Source organism: Suillus subalutaceus (assembly GCF_016647625.1).
Source record: "Suillus subalutaceus strain FC151 chromosome Unknown DFJ58scaffold_16, whole genome shotgun sequence".
In the NCBI taxonomy this organism is placed as follows: domain Eukaryota; kingdom Fungi; phylum Basidiomycota; class Agaricomycetes; order Boletales; family Suillaceae; genus Suillus; species Suillus subalutaceus.
The window spans coordinates 474,280-491,395 of NW_024540265.1; the positions used below are offsets into that span (position 1 = coordinate 474,280).

The 17,116-nt window shown below is 49.9% G+C and overlaps 6 protein-coding genes across 6 annotated transcripts; 1 reads left to right on the forward strand and 5 right to left on the reverse strand.

Moving 5' to 3' along the window:
- Nucleotides 1-634: 634 nt before the first annotated feature.
- DFJ58DRAFT_130964 (kinase-like protein) lies at nt 635-1,875 on the reverse strand. The gene is made up of 6 exons (XM_041378786.1): nt 1,635-1,875; nt 1,389-1,574; nt 1,301-1,331; nt 1,211-1,248; nt 942-1,157; nt 635-888 (listed from the first exon to the last, which is right to left on the reverse strand). The coding sequence occupies exons 1-6, from the start codon at nt 1,650-1,652 to the stop codon at nt 664-666; spliced, it is 714 nt and encodes a 237-aa protein (XP_041248014.1). The 5' UTR covers nt 1,653-1,875; the 3' UTR covers nt 635-663.
- Nucleotides 1,595-2,792, reverse strand: DFJ58DRAFT_130968 (uncharacterized protein). Its single transcript, XM_041378787.1, has 3 exons — nt 2,763-2,792; nt 2,291-2,715; nt 1,595-2,241 (listed from the first exon to the last, which is right to left on the reverse strand). The coding sequence occupies exons 2-3, from the start codon at nt 2,508-2,510 to the stop codon at nt 1,712-1,714; spliced, it is 750 nt and encodes a 249-aa protein (XP_041248015.1). The 5' UTR covers nt 2,511-2,715; nt 2,763-2,792; the 3' UTR covers nt 1,595-1,711.
- On the reverse strand, nt 2,609-3,980 carry DFJ58DRAFT_130942 (uncharacterized protein). The gene is made up of 4 exons (XM_041378785.1): nt 3,129-3,980; nt 2,925-3,080; nt 2,763-2,865; nt 2,609-2,715 (listed from the first exon to the last, which is right to left on the reverse strand). Exons 1-4 carry the CDS (start codon nt 3,688-3,690, stop codon nt 2,646-2,648), a joined length of 891 nt encoding a protein of 296 aa, XP_041248016.1. The 5' UTR covers nt 3,691-3,980; the 3' UTR covers nt 2,609-2,645.
- A 6,772-nt stretch (nt 3,981-10,752) lies between these two features.
- Nucleotides 10,753-11,530, reverse strand: DFJ58DRAFT_131025 (uncharacterized protein). The gene is made up of 2 exons (XM_041378788.1): nt 11,286-11,530; nt 10,753-11,233 (listed from the first exon to the last, which is right to left on the reverse strand). The coding sequence occupies exons 1-2, from the start codon at nt 11,346-11,348 to the stop codon at nt 10,853-10,855; spliced, it is 444 nt and encodes a 147-aa protein (XP_041248017.1). The 5' UTR covers nt 11,349-11,530; the 3' UTR covers nt 10,753-10,852.
- A 529-nt stretch (nt 11,531-12,059) lies between these two features.
- On the reverse strand, nt 12,060-12,394 carry DFJ58DRAFT_911700 (uncharacterized protein; the record flags this gene model as incomplete). Its single annotated transcript, XM_041395244.1, has 2 exons — nt 12,060-12,219; nt 12,268-12,394. Coding segments are annotated over 2 exons (285 nt in total), but the record flags the coding sequence as incomplete, so codon positions are not given.
- A 1,490-nt stretch (nt 12,395-13,884) lies between these two features.
- Nucleotides 13,885-17,086, forward strand: DFJ58DRAFT_654507 (glycoside hydrolase family 3 protein; the record flags this gene model as incomplete). Its single annotated transcript, XM_041381797.1, has 13 exons — nt 13,885-14,116; nt 14,192-14,301; nt 14,388-14,504; nt 14,550-14,620; nt 14,683-14,916; nt 14,967-15,091; nt 15,147-15,714; nt 15,771-15,977; nt 16,028-16,348; nt 16,402-16,432; nt 16,488-16,663; nt 16,719-16,785; nt 16,844-17,086. The coding sequence occupies 13 exons, from the start codon at nt 13,885-13,887 to the stop codon at nt 17,084-17,086; spliced, it is 2,502 nt and encodes an 833-aa protein (XP_041248019.1).
- Nucleotides 17,087-17,116: the final 30 nt, after the last annotated feature.

Here is a 17,116-nt window from a genome sequence, read left to right on the forward strand (position 1 = left end):
ACCAGGGTTGGCTATAGCATTCTGTGGTATGGCTCACATGTTAAGCTGAGATAAAGTATGAGGTGCAGAGAGTAAGTCCATTAATGCCAACGTCGCTACATGTGTAAGAAGCACAAAATCAAATACAGCACCTCCGAGCAGCCTATCAGAAATACGCCACCACAACAGACCACAACTTCATAGCAATTTTAGGAAGTAACATGCCGCCGTTGTTACCAATTTCAGGTTCTTTGAGATGAAAAATCAAACTTATATACCGCAAATATTTGGTGCTATAGAGGCATGCCGAATTCTTGCATAAATTAGAAAAGGCACAACAAGCAGTGTTTGCTGTGATTCCTGTGCTTCAAAGCAGTACATTGTAGTCCCATTCATGCATTAGTGCGACGGCAGAAGTCCTTGCGATGCTGTAGGGGCCTCTGCAATGTCATCTTGGGGTACCAGCCTGAGGTATGCCTAGAGGCTCCAATTGCTGTTTTTCTTGTAATGTTTCAAATTCTTGCAACGAAAAATTTGAACTTTGGATTTTTAAAATTCTGGCCAGCAAGGATTAAGGTACACATGAAAACAAGTAGATTTACATTATTCTCAGACGAATTGAGGTAGCTGTCGTGGTGTAGTTGTTGTTGCACGTCGGGGCTACTCGAGGCGCTGAAAACTTTCTCATACATAGGACAACGCAGCTTGTTGTTCGCGCGCTACAAACGTCACAATTTCTGCAACAGATGGACGACTTGCACGAGGCGACCAGCATCGCTGTATGAACTCCCAGTGCCCAGCCGCTATCTGCGATTCCTTAGGAGGCTCCGGTTTCATACCTTTGATGACTTGTCCCAACACCGCAATATCCTTCTTCACATTGTAGTAGGGTACCTTACAAGTCAATACCTAGAGCATGTGCGAAGTGAATAACATATTTCGGTCAAAATCGAGTTACCAACCTGGAGCGTGATACTGCCGAATGAGTATATGTCGCACTCGGTGCTGAGCGAAACCTCGTCGTCCTCCGATACTTCACATAATTCTGCAGCTAGCCATCGGACATTCCCTCGGATGGAGCTCGTAAAATATGAGGTGCCGACAAACTCCAGGATGATGGTGGAGAGACCAAAATCAGCAAGGCATGCCCGACCGTTGCCAGAAATCAAGACATTTGACTAGAGAGTTTGCACGTGAGTAACGTAAACCTTCTCTGTATGGCCGTACACACCCCCGTCAGGTCCCCATGAACAACTGATTTGCTATGGACTGAACCGACATGAGCATCTGAAAACTAGGGTGCAGTGAACGATGGACTTACGGTATTGCAATCCAAGAGCAATGTCATTCAGCTGGCAGGTGCCAGGAGGTCAGCAAGCATTTGGGGATGCTGGATATACAGGGCTTACAAGGGAGAACTTATCGTGAGACGACAACAAGCTTTCTTGCCTCTCAAGATAGCCCGTGAGTGCTCCATCATCAGCCCACGGGCAAATCATTGCGGGATAGGGTCCAAAGTCAGTTGCCACTCCCCAGAGTGGAAGAATGCTATCATGCTTAAGACGGCCCCAAACTTTGAGTTCGCGACGCACTCTCTAAAGTTGATTCAGCATAAGCTAAACCGACACACGCGACGCTGTGGAAGAGCACATTACCCTACTATTCTTCCGCATCAGAACCTCGTTGTCCGATTCGAAAGCACGGATGGTCTTCACTGCTACCTAGGTCATGGTCAATAACAACTGTATGAAGTGGGGGAAGCTGGGCATGCCTTGACGGTCCCATCGGGCTTCACTAATTCACACTTCCAGATGTCTCCAAAGCCTCCAGAAGTTATCGGATAGCGTGATCTTCCCTGGAGTTCATTAGTAAGATCTTGTGGCAAATATGACGGTGCTCGGATCTGCTCTGGAGATGGTGTGTGATCCCGGGAAGTGGTATTAGACTTGAGAGTAGCACCGGTTTCTGTCCCATTCCCATCATCCGTTCTGAGCACAATTCGATCATCTCTTTGAGAGCGGTTCGGTGCCTTATCTTTGGTATTGGGGGATGATTGCGCACGGGCACCATTCGGTGTACGAGTTCCGAATCTGGTTCTTGGCTGAGACATAGTCCAGCGAATGTCGTCCGCATCTATGGCACCAGTAACATTGGGCAGAGAGCTTCCTGGTGCGACTTGTCCCGGCGGAGGAGTTGCAATTGATTCTCGATTAGCCTTGTTGGTCGGTGGTCCTTTGCTTGAATCAGGGTATTTGATGTGCTCTGAGCAAGCCGTTAGCATTGACCTTGGCGGAGAAGAGCGGTCACATACCGGTGTCAAGAACATTAATAATTCCATGGTCATCGCCCTTAGTTGGCGTGAAAGACTCTCCACCAAGAACAAAAACTCTAGTTCCCATGGATGCCATAGCATGTCCCGAACGGCCGCTAGGCGCTGGACCCATATTTTGGAACATGTACCACCGCTGGTCTGCACGCGACAAGCTCAGAATCACGCACACCAATTGTTTATCAAACCACGTACTTGACATCTTGAATGCTGCCAAGTCGCCCAGGTCCTTGCCAACTACACCCCGTCCGCCAAAAATGTAGATGACGTCGTCAATCACAGCGGCTGCGTGGCCTTCCCGGGGTGATGGAATAAAGCCAATACATTGCAATTCCGACTAGGTCCTTGTATTAGTGTTATACGACCATGTATCATTGTAATGGTATAAGCCATCTGTTCCTCCGAACCTGTGAAAGGTGAATATGAGCTAGTCCAGAATGAACGTCAAACATACACGATGATGCGATCCTGGTATGTTATACAGGCATGTCCTGTGCGTTGGGCAGGACGGGCGGCTCCGAAGGGTTGACACAGCTCCCAAACTGTTGTTGTCCGTACTAAGAGCATAACATAATGTAAGGTTTAGTAAAGTAAGCTTCAATTGAATGGGACTTACGAGTCTTGAGATCAAATGACCAGAGGTCATTCAGGAATTCGCCATCTGCCTGACCTCCGAAGACGAAAAATTTGGTGCCAACCATAGTAGCAGTATGACCATACCGTCCAGCAGGTGCAGGACCGTGCATTGGTATGCGGGTCCACTCTCGTGAAACTGGGGTTTACATGAAGTACGCTTTCTCGATAGTTTGGATGAACGCACCGATGTTCAGAAGATACAAGCCATCATCTTGCTTTTCTGACTGATCGGTAAAGGTGGTGTCGCCTCCCCATACGATGATGATGCTGCTAACGATGGCGCTCGCGTGACCGACTCGGGGCGAGGGTATATCACCACTTGTCTGGACAAGAGTTGCGGACAGATGGCGGGTAGAAAAAAGATATAAATCATTGTAGGCAATTTCGCGGACGAGACCACCAAAAAGATACAAGTCTCCCGAAACAGTGGCTGTCGCTGGAAGTGCATGGCCATAGCGAGGGAATGGAAGAGGTGAAGGTGAAGTTGGTGCGATCACGTCAGGTTTCGGGATAACGAGGGGGGGAGGGAGGAGTAGGCGCTGTACAGACCAGGGATAACTTGGCCGTTGTTGAGGCTGTTGGGTGCCTATGGGTGGCTGCTGCTGAGATTGGGACGGCAGCAGCAGCTGTTGTGTGATTGATATAACATCGTGAGCTTGTTGACGTTGTTGAGCGAGGGGGGCTGCTGCGGATGAGGCAGTGAGCTGGTTTGCGCTAGGCTGCCTCTTCCTTGTAAAGAAGGGCATTCTCCGTGTTCTGTTCACTAGGGCAGACGGGCCGTTGTTGGAAGAAACGCGGACTATATCTTCGTCTATAGTAGTCTGTCTAGCGGAGACTACTGATAATGAACGGTACTATGCGGCATGGTTGTTGCATATATATGATATTACGTCAATGGTGGCTGTAATTCCACGGCGGCCCTAGAGTGAAGCTCGAGCTCGAACTGCCACAAAGTTGGATTTTTGAATGCACTAACATCATGTGGGTGTCGGGAATATTGATGATGGAGTAGTTCGCCTGTTTCGCTGTCAAAAACACGTGCGAATCTGTCGGATGCAGAATAGACCTCATATGTAGTATATATACGACATGGATTCAAACGTGCGTCACCTATAGCTAAGAGCCCATCTGGACAACGAATAACAAAATTTCAAATTTCAACTGAGTCATGTCTCATGGTCTGGGAGATCCTGGATCACACAGATTCTTTCACACAGGGCACCTTGCTTCCCTGCCATAACCGCCATGTCATCTAATGTATCAAGCCACAGTACTAGTGATGGATCTAATTGCTCCCTTCGTTCTCGTGGTACTGTTGATCCAGTAGAATTGAAGAAGAACCAAAGCAAAAGAAAGCCTGCTGCCTCCTGGACGCTAGAAGAAGAAACTGTTTTCGTTGACTTCCTGTTATCTCAGTTCTCTGCAAGTGGCGATGGAAATCCCAAGGGTACAACACTCACCAGCGCTGCAAATCTACTGAAGGAGAGATTCCCAAACGCATCTGGTGCTGAGAAGACAGCTGGTGTTTGTAAGAACAAGTGGCAATCTGTATGTTATCAGTCCGATGATCGTGTTGCCGGTGATCAGGGAAAACTCAAAGAATGTATGTCTTGCAGCTCAAAACATCATATGGTGCTGTCGCAGATATCAAGAACACATCGGGATTTACATGGAGTGATGAGTATGGAGCTGGAATAGTGATGAAGAATGATGATGTCTGGGATCGGTACGTCAAGGTATGTATTGTTGCCACTGCTGCAGCCGGCACTACTAATAACGCAATCACTCTCAGCGACGCCCTGCAGCGAAGGCCTTCAAAAATAAGGGCTTCAAACATACCTCTGCTATGGAGCAGATGATGCCAAAGATTGCAAAAGGATCGCATGTCTATCGACCACCTCCAGTGCCCACCGGCAATGACATCCCTCAGGCTACTCCTCCCTCCTTTAATCTCAGCCAGCTTACCTCTGCAACCGAAGAAGTCATGCAAGTGGGTGGCAGTGGGCTTCTCCGCACTCCTGGGCCATCGGCCACTTTCAGTGATCCCTCATCAACATCGCCCTCTACTCCATCTTGTTTCCTTACCTCTTCCGGTGGTGGCTCAGCCCCCTCGTCTGTGTTGACAAGTGTTAGCCGCAGTGCAAAGCGCAGAATCAGTTCCACACCCTCAATTATTGAATCAGAAGCAAGCGCTCGAAACGTACACGCCGGCCACTATCTGTAACTGCCCAGGCACAAAAGGATGGGTCTGAGACGATGAAGGAGCTCACTACTTACATCAAAGACTACCTCCAAACTCCCCCCCAGGTTACTTCATCTGACCCCCTCGCTCGTGCTGTTGTCTTGTTATCAGAACATAAGACTCTTACAGCTGATGATCAGCTCGAGATCGCAGACTACTTCGCTAGGGACAAGACACAGGCTGTAATTTTTTCTAATTTTCCAGAGACAACTCGAGCTGCCTGGTTGGAGAAAACTCTCCGCAAACTCAAGTCCAACCAAGACGACGATGTAGTAATGGTATAGAGCTTGAAGCGGCGGTTCCGCGGAGTGTAGTACGACAATACAAACTACTACTTATTTGTATTCAAGCTGTACCTGGCAATGGAAGTCCTCGTTCCCTATGCTCATTGAGATAGTCAGCCCACATTTCCTCTGCAATTCTCTCCCGCCGCTGATCCACTCTGCTCCATTCCGCTGTGTCAGCTGGTCCATCGCCGAGTTCACCCAACGCAACATCAAGGTTCATTCCGTCAGATTCGACGTCAAAGTCGTCAGGATGATACCTTTGATTGAAGTTGTGCAGTGCGCACAGCGCTACAGGGATCCGAGCCTGAATATCCATGTTATATTCAGGGACATGTCGCAAGATGCCCCATTGACGCTTCATAACACCAAAAATGCGTTCAATCACATTGCGAAGTCCAGCATGACGAAGGTTGAATAGTTCCTTGGCATTCTGTGGCCTGTGTAGAATCCAAGTCAGACGCTAACTTAAAATAATAAAGGATTAGTACTACTTGATATTGGCCTGTCGCCACTCTTTCAAATGATAACGGACACTCCAGTATGGAACAAGGAGGACATTGGAGGTACCAAAACCAGCATCCTGCAAGAAAGTATCGACCTTCAGGGATGCGTAGGTCGTTTGAATGGGCGTCCGTCCACAGAGCAGCATCAGACATAGATCCATCCCACCCACAGAGTGAATACAAGAAATGGAGGTCAAAATCGCAGATGAACAGACAATTTTGCGATAAAAAACCTTTGCGGTTACGCATGTGAAAGTGTTCCTCTGGCGGTACAAAAGCCTGGATATGCGTGCCGTCTACGGCACCGATACACTGATCAAAGAACCGATATTGAGGATCATCGAGAATTTTATGGGAAATTGGGGTTGTGTGAGTCGGAAATGTGATCTGGGAGCTGTAAAATGGATTCGACGAGAAGAAGAAAAGCATGCGTTTGAAATATCTTGGAAAATAGATTAAGTCGCTTGAAAAATAATATTGAGACCACTATACCTTGTGACCGTGTCAGGGGAGCGCTGGAATCTCTCCCCAACAAGGCGGGATGATAATCCAGTGACACATGTATATAAAAAAATGCCAAGCTGCTCCTCCACTGATACACCATTGCGGGATAGGACAAATCTATTGTGGTGAAGAACCTGCAGCAGTGCATTGAAAACATTGCCATCAATACCAAAGTTGTGCCGGATCCTGTCAGGATGTCCATAAATGAGCTCGTACACCCATGCTTCACCAGTGAGGATGGATGTATGATATGGGATGCGGACAGTTGAGGATAAGAACAGAAGCTGGTAGGTATTCATAATTTGCACTACCATAGCTATGAGAATCACGGTCCAGCGACGTCGACGTTGGTCGAATTGTTGTTGCGCTTCAAGGTCAATATCATAGTCCATGTATGCGAAGCGTTATCATTGTTAATACGAAGTCTAACCGAGGTGTGTGATCCGGGATCTCCCAGACCATGTGACATGACTCAGTTGAAATTTGAAATTTTGTTATTTGTTGTCCAGATGGGCTCTAAGCTAATTGTCGAATCAAGCTCGAATTCAAGCCTTTAAAGAGAGGCTCACTTGAACCTTGTTCACACAATTCCTAATATCTCGGAGACTATACTAATCGTTCTGGCTGGCTGTGCAGTAGCAGATGTGAACATGTGACTGGCTAGCGGCATACACAGCAACCTTGTGTCCTCATATGTGCAACCAGACTCACTCGTCCTTCAATTGCATTCCACAATCATCGCGCGAGCTTGCTATAGCAAAATAGATTTATGTAAATATTCATCCATCACCTGGATGATTTCTAACAGCATCCTCGAACCCAGCTAGCACTTTCAGTTGGTTCATTTTCATTGCATCTCGCATATCACAACCTTCGCCAATGAATGACGATCAATGTCAGTACTTCCATCTCTTATCTCTCGCAAGCTCTCTGACCTCTTTGACAGTTCTTGAAGGAACTTGGGCGAAACTATCTGAGGTTGCTGTCAAGGGTGCTCAATATAACTCCCGTGAGCGTCAGCCCCATCCGAAATGTTTGCAAGGGACTCGGGTGGATCTCCTCAAACATATCCACAGATTCCTGGACGACACAAAGAAGAATCAACTCATTTGGCTGCATGGTACGGCTGGCGTCGGAAAGTCTGCTGTTGCGTTTACAGTAGCTGAAAAGATGAGAGGTCTCAAAGTGACCGAAGTGACGCATGTCGAAAAGAGGCTAGCGGGAACATTCTTTTTCTCGCGCAAGCACACCAAACGCTGTACGGCTGGATATTTCTTTGCGACGCTTGCCTACCAGCTTGCCACCAATTTTGCAAGTGTTCGACAGGATGTGAACAGAACTATCCGCAACAATCCCGCTCTACTAGACCCAGACACGCCTCTCTGCGACCAGATGGAGGCTCTCTTTCTCCAACCCCTCCGGAAACTTCGACTCAGATTGCGCGGATGTCCGCCTTTGTCGTTTGTTGTCGATGCACTTGATGAATGCACGTCTGAACCCGAGCTTACCGATCTCATCCTTTCCCTTGCACAGGCTCTTCGTGACCCTGATCTCCCCGTGACCCACATTCTGCTCACAAGTCGCTCGGAATCCCATATTTCTAAAGCCTTTCAGAACGAAGAGGTGCGCCCGTTGGTGCGCGAGATACCCGTGAGAACGTCTGGGGAGGGTGGCATCATCTCGTTAGACGGCGCAGATGTTGACAACGACATCTGTACTTTCTTGCGGCATTCCTTCAAAGAACTGGAAAGTCGCCATCCCAATTTCCCTCAACCATCGATGGATGACCTTACGAAACTGGCGACCCGAGCGGGCAGACGTTTCATCGTGGCGTCTACGATGATGAAGTTTATTATCGACGATGAAGACAATGATCCCCATGATCGGCTGCAGCTGATGCTCAAGTTAACAAACAAGTTGCTACCAGGAACGGAGGTGTACAGGTTATACGATTGTATCCTCTCCACGTGTGCCGACCCCAAGCGGGCATACCTGCACTTGTCCATTGTCGCCGCCCTCGCAGACCCTCTTCCCATCTCGCAAATATCGATACTTCTAGGCGCTGGGCTGGGCAGGGATGTGCAGACAACGCTGATACAGCTACGGTCTGTCATGGATATCCCTACAGACAGCACACTCCCAGTGAATATCTATCACTCGTCCGTTCGCGACTATGCTTCCGACCCCTCAAACTGCGGCCTCCCTCAAATACGCGATATTGCGTCACCTCACTCCCTACTCGCACGTTCCTCTCCCCGCTTGATGAATGCGATTCCAGCAAGCATGGCTCTCTTGGATGCACTCCCAGAACTGCAGAAGCAAAGCAAAGCTATGCAACCCGAGGACCCCCATAGGTTAAAAGATTCATTGGCGTTCCTTGTTCGTCCACCAGAACCACTGTCAGCTGTCATATGTATGCTGTGGCTTCGAGGAGATCGCACTTCAGATGTACAATCTTGGCTGGGAACTGTGGACGGGCATGCCTGGCTGCACACCCAGGCGGGACGATTCTGGCTACAGATCATGGCAGGACGATCTTGGCTGCAGACCCAGGGGGGGAGAGATTGGCTGCAAACCCGGGGAGGACGAGACTGGCTGCAGACCCAGGCAGGACGGTTTTGGCTGCAGACACGGGGAGGACGAGACTGGCTGCAGGCCCGGGGAGGACGAGACTGGCTGCAGGCCCGGGGAGGACGAGACTGGCTGCAGACACGGGGAGGACGAGACTGGCTGCCGACATGGGGAGGACGGGACTGGCTGCAGACACGGGGAGGACAAGAGTGGCTGCAGACCCTTGCAGGACGAGAGTGGTTACAAATCCGGGGAGGACATGATTGGCTGCCGCAGAAGCAGGAAAAACAAAAGTGGCTGGGGGAAGGGGTGTGGCCGTGGGAAATGCAAGAAGAAGAAGAAGAAGAAGAATGGCTGCTGCAGACCCAGGGAGAACGAGGGTGGCTGCAGGGGAGATATCGGCTGCAGACCGAGGGAGCACAAGACTGGCTGCAGACCCTGGCAGGACGAGACTGGCTGCAGACCCTGGCAGGACGAGACTGGCTGCGGACCCAGGCAGGACGAAACTGGCTGCGGACCCAGGCAGGACGAGACTGGCTGCAGACCCAGGCAGGACGAGACTGGCTGCAGATGTGGGGAGCACGAGACTGGCTGCAGACCCAGGCAGCACGAGACTGGCTGCAGACCCAGGCAGGACGAGACTGGCTGCAGACCCAGGCAGGACGATCCTGGCTGCAGACTCAGGAAGCACGAGACTGGCTGCAGACCCAGGAAGCACGAGACTGGCTGCAGACTCAGGGAGGACGAGATTGGCTGCAGACCCAGGGAGGACGAGACTGGCTGCAGACTCAGGGAGGACGAGACTGGCTGCAGACCCAGGGAGGACGAGACTGGCTGCAGACTCAGGGAGGACGAGACTGGCTGCAGACCCAGGCAGGACGAGACTGGCTGCAGACCGAGGGAGCACGAGACTGGCTGCAGACCGAGGGAGCACGAGACTGGCTAGAGACCCCATGTGGGCGATTCTGGCTGCAGACCCCCCATGGTCAAGTGTGGCAGTCCACTCCCGCAGCCTCCGTCTGGGCGACAATGGAAGAATTCTTGAGGACATCGGAAGCAATCAAGGAGTATATCATTATCAGTGATGTGCCTTTACCGCCAACTTTCCAAGTCATCCAGCAATTCAAGACCTTGCCAGATTTCTTGATGTTTCCAGTTTTCCTGGCATTAAGACATCACTCTCATTCCACCTCTACATTACCAGAAAGTCTTCTTCTACCAGACAGGGAGATAATTCATGCTATGAACGTCTTTGAGAGGTTCGCAAACGAAGCACAGGAACGAAGTCAATCAGCTTCCGACGCTCTCAAGTACGCCTGTCACAACTGGGCTGTACATCTCTCGCGTGTTCCCCATCCATGGGATGACATGCTCAATTGCATATTCCAGGCTTTTTGGAATGATCATGTTATCTCCTGGCTCGCAGCCCGGCGCTAGCACTCGAATCTATCACATTGACCGTGCTTACCAAGCGAGATTAGCATCAGCGCCAGCAAGTAATATAGTATCCTGTGTATGACGGACAACGTGATGTACCTTACTCCTCGTTATGAAATGTTGCCTCAAGTACCCACGAATGTTAGATTTATTGTTGATACTAACCTCGTTCCCTCGAGCTCTCGAGCAGTGGTACGTTCAAAAGCCTGTTCGAATTCATGGAGGTCACTCATGGCCGTAGTTTGATGACAAGACTGTCTGTTTTTTCATCTGTTGTTTGGATCAAGTATAATTTCATGGCCCGGTAAAGCAACATGTCGCCAGTGCTGTATAGAACAAAGAAACCGAAAACCCTGCCATCCGACTACAATCGATCGCCATGGACAAGTAAATCCAAAGCAGTGCCTGATGCAATCTGGAACTTGTCGGTCCCACTGCTAACCATCTTACCAGTCTTCTTCGACAGCCAGCCCTGCACACGGACAATATTTTGCATCCAATGCTCTACACTGCCGGCATCGTGTTGCTTTGTGGGTTTAGCGGGACGCGAGCCACGACCTTTGGATGCACTAGTCAGTTTGTTCTTCCCGTTAGTAATCGTCTTCGGCGCTTCACGCAAGGCGAATGCTTTTGCAAGATGACCGATGTAAATGTGTCGGACATAGAAGACATGTTTCTCGTTCGAGGGATGGGTCGTATATACCCTCATGTGAGAAGTAAATGCCCCCCGAGCCAGTTCAGTGTTCTGCAGAGACGACGTCAACACACGCTTGACTTCCTTTCTAAATCAATATTACCTCGTTGTGCCGCAAAACCCATCGTTCAAAAGGAAGTTGAATATCTGTCGCACCGATTCGCATGTTCCTCGTACTTGCCACCAAAACCCTTTGCCAAAACGTTCTCGATGTTTGCCCCTTCAAGCTTGAGTGATGTTGACTTTGTCACTGTCAGACTTTTCTCCCGCCATATCGCCCCTCATTATTCCCCTCCACCTATTTCGCCCATTCAGATTCGCTGGGCGCGACGATGTTCCAAGCTTCACCACCCTTTGCTGCACGGGCTGTCCGTCCCACTTTGTGCACGCTTTCAGTCACGCCGCCTTCAGTGGGCAGGTCGTGCTGTATGACTGCGCGAACAAGGGTAGGTCAAGACCCCGGGATGCCATGGACGTGCAAAGAAGAATAGAGGCCGCGGGAGCCAGATTTCTTGGACTTTGAGGGAGGAATGGCGGAGAATCCACGTAGAGGCGAGACGGATTGCTGTGGGACTCCAGGGAACCATGAAGACGGAAGATTGAGGCACCTGGAAGGAGCGAAGACCGAGCAGCCGCAATTTTATTGCCCCCTTGCACTTTCTCCTCTTCAGCCTTGTCGTCTTCGCCCGGGCAGTGTTGTTGGCAGAACTCGGGTGGCAGAACTCCAGGGTATCCGTAGTGTGGGGGGCAGAACTAATTCGATTTAGTTCTGCCGGTTATAACCGGCAAAACTGGCAAAACCGGGTGGCAAAACTCTAGGCGCTATGTAGACTATGTATACGACATTCCTAACGATGACATCAATGTTGCCTCGTCCCATCCGCCACCCTCGCCATTGTAATTAACCACCTCAACCTCATCTAGAATAGCCTGTGGTATTATTCCTTGTTCGACCCGATCCAACTCGTCAAAATCAAAAGCATTTCCCTCGAGCACTTCAACTTCATTAACGTTGTGAACTTCTTCAGTCCTTTTCAACTCCTCGAGAGCTGCAAATTCAGCAGCAATACCATCAGGCGAGATACTCTCTGGACCAGCAAGCAAGTCATCTGCATCGCGAGGTTCGGTCGAGAGTGGAGGTGCCCACGCGAAGGATGCTTCAAGATCCTGTGCAGTCTCGGCAGCAATGCCAACCTCTTCACAAGTGTGCATGTGAGCATGTCGACGGCGGGTAGGCTTCCCAACCTCCGCGACTTTCATGGCACTGTGGTGTCGAAGGTTTGCACGAATTTTGCCAAGTGTTTCAAATGTGTCAACTGAGAGATTACACCGTCGCGCTGATCAAGCAGCGGAAGTAAGAATTGAATCAGGGGTGCTGAGGTTGCCTATCTTGTCCATAACAAACAGGCGCGCTGCTTGGCGCAGAGGAGCAGTTACATTGGTGCAGCGCCTGATAAGATGGTTCGGTAGGCTGTTGTCACGACCCTGGATTTGAGCACCTGATGAGTTATCAGCGTCGCCGCAATGTTTGCATTTCCAGTAGTAGCGATTCGAGTTGTTGTCAACTCGTCCCAGGCGCTCGAAATTCTCGTCAATCAGTGATGCGAGGGGGCGCCCTCCAGTTTGCACCATCTTACTTTAAGGACGTCAGTTTTGATGTTCTCCTGGATTCAAATTTTGTTATCATAGATCTAAATTACATCTCTGCGAGTCTCGGATACCCTGGAGTTCTGCCAGGTTCTGCCACCCCCATTTTGCGTGAGTTCTGCCAAAAACCAGCAAAACCGGTTGGCAAAACTCCCGAGTTCTGCCAACAACACTAGTACCGTATCCGAGACTCGTGGAGATATGATTTAGATATGATAACATAGATGGTTTGAATTCATAAAAAAACCGACTGGATCATGATGGTGTTGACGGTCAAACAGACAGCCTTTCATGGTGGAACTTCAAACCATCCAATCAATTCCGAGATTCACCCATGCACACTCGTGAAGAGGTTGGCATTACTGTCGAGATCGCACAGGATCTTGAAGCATATTTCGTGTATGCACCTCGGCCTTCGACCGAGCCTCATGATGCAAATGACATTTTTGCAGGTCCAAAGAGTATCTCGCCAGACGACGTTACCGCTGAATTCGCGGTCGGGCAAGGAATAACATAACAAATGTTATTCTTAATTACGATCGTGAGGACGATGGATGGAACATTGTCATCAATTGGTCATTAATGTTACGCACGTATCGTGACAACGTTCACAGTGTAACTAACAAGTCCAGGAAGAAATCTCTGATTGGCATGGTCGCGTCTGAGACTCGTCGGGGATCCTTGCAAGAGTTTAAATCAACTAAACCGGACCTACTAGTGAACATGCTTGGCTTACGTGGTTTTCCTCGTACTTCAAGTTGCATATGAACTTCCATCATGATTCGTAGTGACGGGCTACGGCCGGTCTGTTCTACATTTCAAATATTACAAGTTAACTCGCTTCTATATGATTTTAATCGCCACTAACGCTGGCGGCTGGCGGCTCCAGCTGGCACCTGCGATCTTCACTTATAGGAAGCGGCTATGGGTTTCCCCGCCGGGCTCGTATTCGGCTCGAACAAAGTACAAAAGCTTCGGTTCCCTCATGAAATTAACCTAGTAATCTTCGGTCGTTCTTCCATCTGTTTCTCCAGAAATTCCTGCGTGCAGCCGTCATGCTGTCCAAACTGTTACTGCTGTCTATAATTCCATTTGTTCTAGGTGCACCGACCTTAGCTGAGGCTCCGTCTGCTGCAACGTCGTCTGCTCCAGGTGGCAATGTTAGCACTACTGCAGCTAGTTCATATTCGCCGGTGACAACCTCATACAATTCATCATCAGCTTCTGCTACGCTAAACTCCACCACATCTTCCGCTCCCGCCAGCACCTCAGGCGTGTCTACAACTGGTGTCATCACCATTCCGCTCTCTAGCTATTCATTCGCTCCCTATCCTACACCTACTCTCAACCCTCTGCCCCCAGTTTTCCCTGCAACAGATCCTTTGAACCCTCCTTCTGTTAACAGTGATCCACAAGTCGTGCCCGATTTTGCCCCTGCATGGGCTACTGCCTACCAAAAAGCCAAGGCCCTTGTGAGTGCATCCATTTTAGCGATCATTTTTTGCCGGCTTTATCACTCTTTCTATGTCGACACGTGCTGAATATCCTTCATACTCAGATATCGGATTATACCATCGAGGAAAAAGTCAACATCACCACGGGCGTCGGTTGGGCGAATGGGTTGTGCGTTGGCAATATCCCACCCAATAAAAACTTCCCCGGTTTATGTCTTGAGGTACGTAGGTTGAATTTATGACGTATTTGTCTCACAATTTGCTAGGATTCGCCTCTCGCTGTCCGTTTTGCCGACTACGCAACTGCGTTCCCAGCTGGCATTCAGGTAGCGTCTACGTAAGTCATCTCCAAGTTCACCGACTTAACCTGTCTGATATCTGTCATAATCTCTATCACAGTTGGAATCGCCCTCTGATGCGTGCTCGTGGCCTGGCTTTGGGTCAGGAATTCAAGGGCAAGGGCGTCAACATTGCCCTTGGTCCCATGATGAACATGGGTCGTGTCGCTCAGGGCGGCCGTAACTGGGAGGGTTTCGGTGCAGACCCTTTCCTGACTGGCGAATCTGCATATGAGACGATTTTAGGCCTGCAAAATGCTGGAGTACAAGCCACTGCTAAACACTTTATCAACAAGTTCGTCTTTTGTTACGCCTGTTTGCACTTGCACTCATCTGTCCCGCTAGTGAGCAGGAGCACTTCCGCACTTCAGAATCTTCAAATGTCGATGACCGGACTCAACATGAGATTTACGCGCACCCATTCTTGCGTAGCGTCATGGCTGGCGTTTCATCCGTCATGTGCAGTTACAGTAAGCCTCAACCGTGCTCTATACCATTCATATCGTTCTGAGGTCTGAATCGCAGATCTCATCAACGAAACTTACGCTTGCAACAACGACAAGATGCTCAATGATATCTTGAAGCGGGAGTACGGTTTCCAAGGCTTCGTTCAATCTGACTGGTCGGCGACGATGTCAACGTTGTCTGCTGTTGCAGGGCTTGACATGACTATGCCCGGCGATATCACCTTTGACTCTGGCGACTCTTACTTCGGCGGCAACCTCACGGACTATGTTAACGACGGCTACATCAGCATGGCTCGCTTGGACGACATGGCGACGCGTATCATCGCTGGTTGGTACTTCCTTCACCAGGACGAGGGCTACCCTGCAACGAACTTCAATGCGTTCAATCCGAACGACGAAGCGACCAACCAGCATGTGAACGTGCAGGCTGACCACTATACGCTTGTGAGGGAGATTGGCGCAGCTGGAACGGTCCTTTTGAAAAACACAAACGGCACCCTGCCGTTGAACAAGCCGAGGAACCTGGTATTGATCGGAAGTGATGCGGGTCCAGGCAACTCCGGCCCGAACGAATTCGCAGATCAAGGTGGAAGTGATGGGATTCTGGCCATGGGCTGGGGATCTGGGTATGTGCTCTCTCAGGCGTACTTGTATTCTTCTTGAAAATTGATTGATGACACAGGACTGGTAACTTCCCTTACCTTATCTCGCCTCTTGAGGGTATTCAGGAGCGTGCTCGTCAGGATGGTAGCAGCGTGTTCTGGGACTTTGACGACTGGAACACCGCTCTGGCTGGTAGTATGGCGTATGGCGAGGCCGTCGCTCTCGTTTTCACCAACTCCGACTCTGGCGAGGATTACATTACTGTCGATGGCAACCAGGGAGATCGGTACGTTCCTCGCACATCTTTAAGTGACGGTTTTGTTCATTTCCAGCCAGCAACAACCTCACTGCTTGGCACAATGGTGATGACCTCATCCTCGCTGTCGCTGCGCAGAACAACAATACCGTAGTTGTCGTGAACAGTGTCGGCCCACTCATTATAGAGCCTTGGATCGAGCACCCTAACATCACCGCTGTCGTCTGGGCCGGCATCCAAGGCCAGGAGGCGGGCAACGCTATCGCTGACGTACTTTATGGCGCATACAACCCCTCAGGAAGACTCCCGTATACTATTGCTAAGGATATAACCGATTATCCTACACAACTCATCACCGATGATTCGGGAGACGAAATTGTTACCATTGATTACACAGAGGGGTATGTCACTGGAGCCGAGGTCGCCTTTCATTGATATTGATTTAACTTCGCAGGTTGTTCATCGATTATCGCCACTTTGATCAAGTGAGTTCCCCGACTTTACTAGGTGTTTTCACGTTTTGAACAAGAGTAAATTCAGGCAAACATCACGCCGCGCTTCGAGTTTGGCTTCGGCTTAAGTTACACCACGTTCACGTACTCCGAGCTTTGCGTGACTCCGATTCAGTCATCGGACACTGATCAGGCGGATTTGATCACTGCTTGGGAGAACGGGGAGGCTTCGCCCATCGCTGAAGGGTCTTCTACTGCACTTTGGTGAGATTTATTATGACCGGTGAAGGATCTGTAGGCTGATACCGCTACTTACCAGGCTCCATGAGCCTGCATTCCAGGTAACTTTCAAGGTCACGAACACTGGACCTGTATCTGGGATGGAGGTTCGTCACACCCATCAACCTCATTATCTTGATATTTACGCCCAAGTCACGCGAATAGATTCCTCAGCTTTACATTCATTTCCCGTCTTCCGCTAGTGAGCCTCCGTCAGTCCTAAAGGGCTTCACGAACATCGAAGTCTCGCCGTCCAGCACAGAACAAGCCTCGATCACGCTCTCGCGCTATGACCTGTCTATCTGGGACGTCGTTGCTCAGGGGTGGCGCAAGCCTGATGGCCAGATCTCGTTCTCGATCGGTGCGAGCAGTAGGGACTTTAGGCTGCAAGGCGATATTCCTACTTGATCGTGCTTTTTGTTTGAGATGCTTTTGATT

What these genes read in the sequence shown, in the direction of transcription:
- DFJ58DRAFT_130964 (XM_041378786.1), bottom strand. An exon ending in CTCACGATAAGTTCTCCCTT is followed by an intron (nt 1,332 to 1,388) that starts GTAAGCCCTGTA and finishes GGCACCTGCCAG; the next exon opens with CTGAATGACATTGCTCTTGG. An exon ending in TTCATGGGGACCTGACGGGG is followed by an intron (nt 1,158 to 1,210) that starts GTGTGTACGGCC and finishes CAAACTCTCTAG; the next exon opens with TCAAATGTCTTGATTTCTGG.
- DFJ58DRAFT_130968 (XM_041378787.1), bottom strand. Translation starts at nt 2,510, where the DNA reads ATGTCAAGTACGTGGTTTGATAAACAATTGGTGTGCGTGATTCTGAGC. An exon ending in TATTAATGTTCTTGACACCG is followed by an intron (nt 2,242 to 2,290) that starts GTATGTGACCGC and finishes CGGCTTGCTCAG; the next exon opens with AGCACATCAAATACCCTGAT.
- DFJ58DRAFT_130942 (XM_041378785.1), bottom strand. Translation starts at nt 3,690, where the DNA reads ATGCCCTTCTTTACAAGGAAGAGGCAGCCTAGCGCAAACCAGCTCACT. An exon ending in CTTGTATCTTCTGAACATCG is followed by an intron (nt 3,081 to 3,128) that starts GTGCGTTCATCC and finishes TGTAAACCCCAG; the next exon opens with TTTCACGAGAGTGGACCCGC. An exon ending in GTCATTTGATCTCAAGACTC is followed by an intron (nt 2,866 to 2,924) that starts GTAAGTCCCATT and finishes TTATGCTCTTAG; the next exon opens with TACGGACAACAACAGTTTGG.
- DFJ58DRAFT_131025 (XM_041378788.1), bottom strand. Translation starts at nt 11,348, where the DNA reads ATGCGAATCGGTGCGACAGATATTCAACTTCCTTTTGAACGATGGGTT. An exon ending in GGGTTTTGCGGCACAACGAG is followed by an intron (nt 11,234 to 11,285) that starts GTAATATTGATT and finishes TCGTCTCTGCAG; the next exon opens with AACACTGAACTGGCTCGGGG.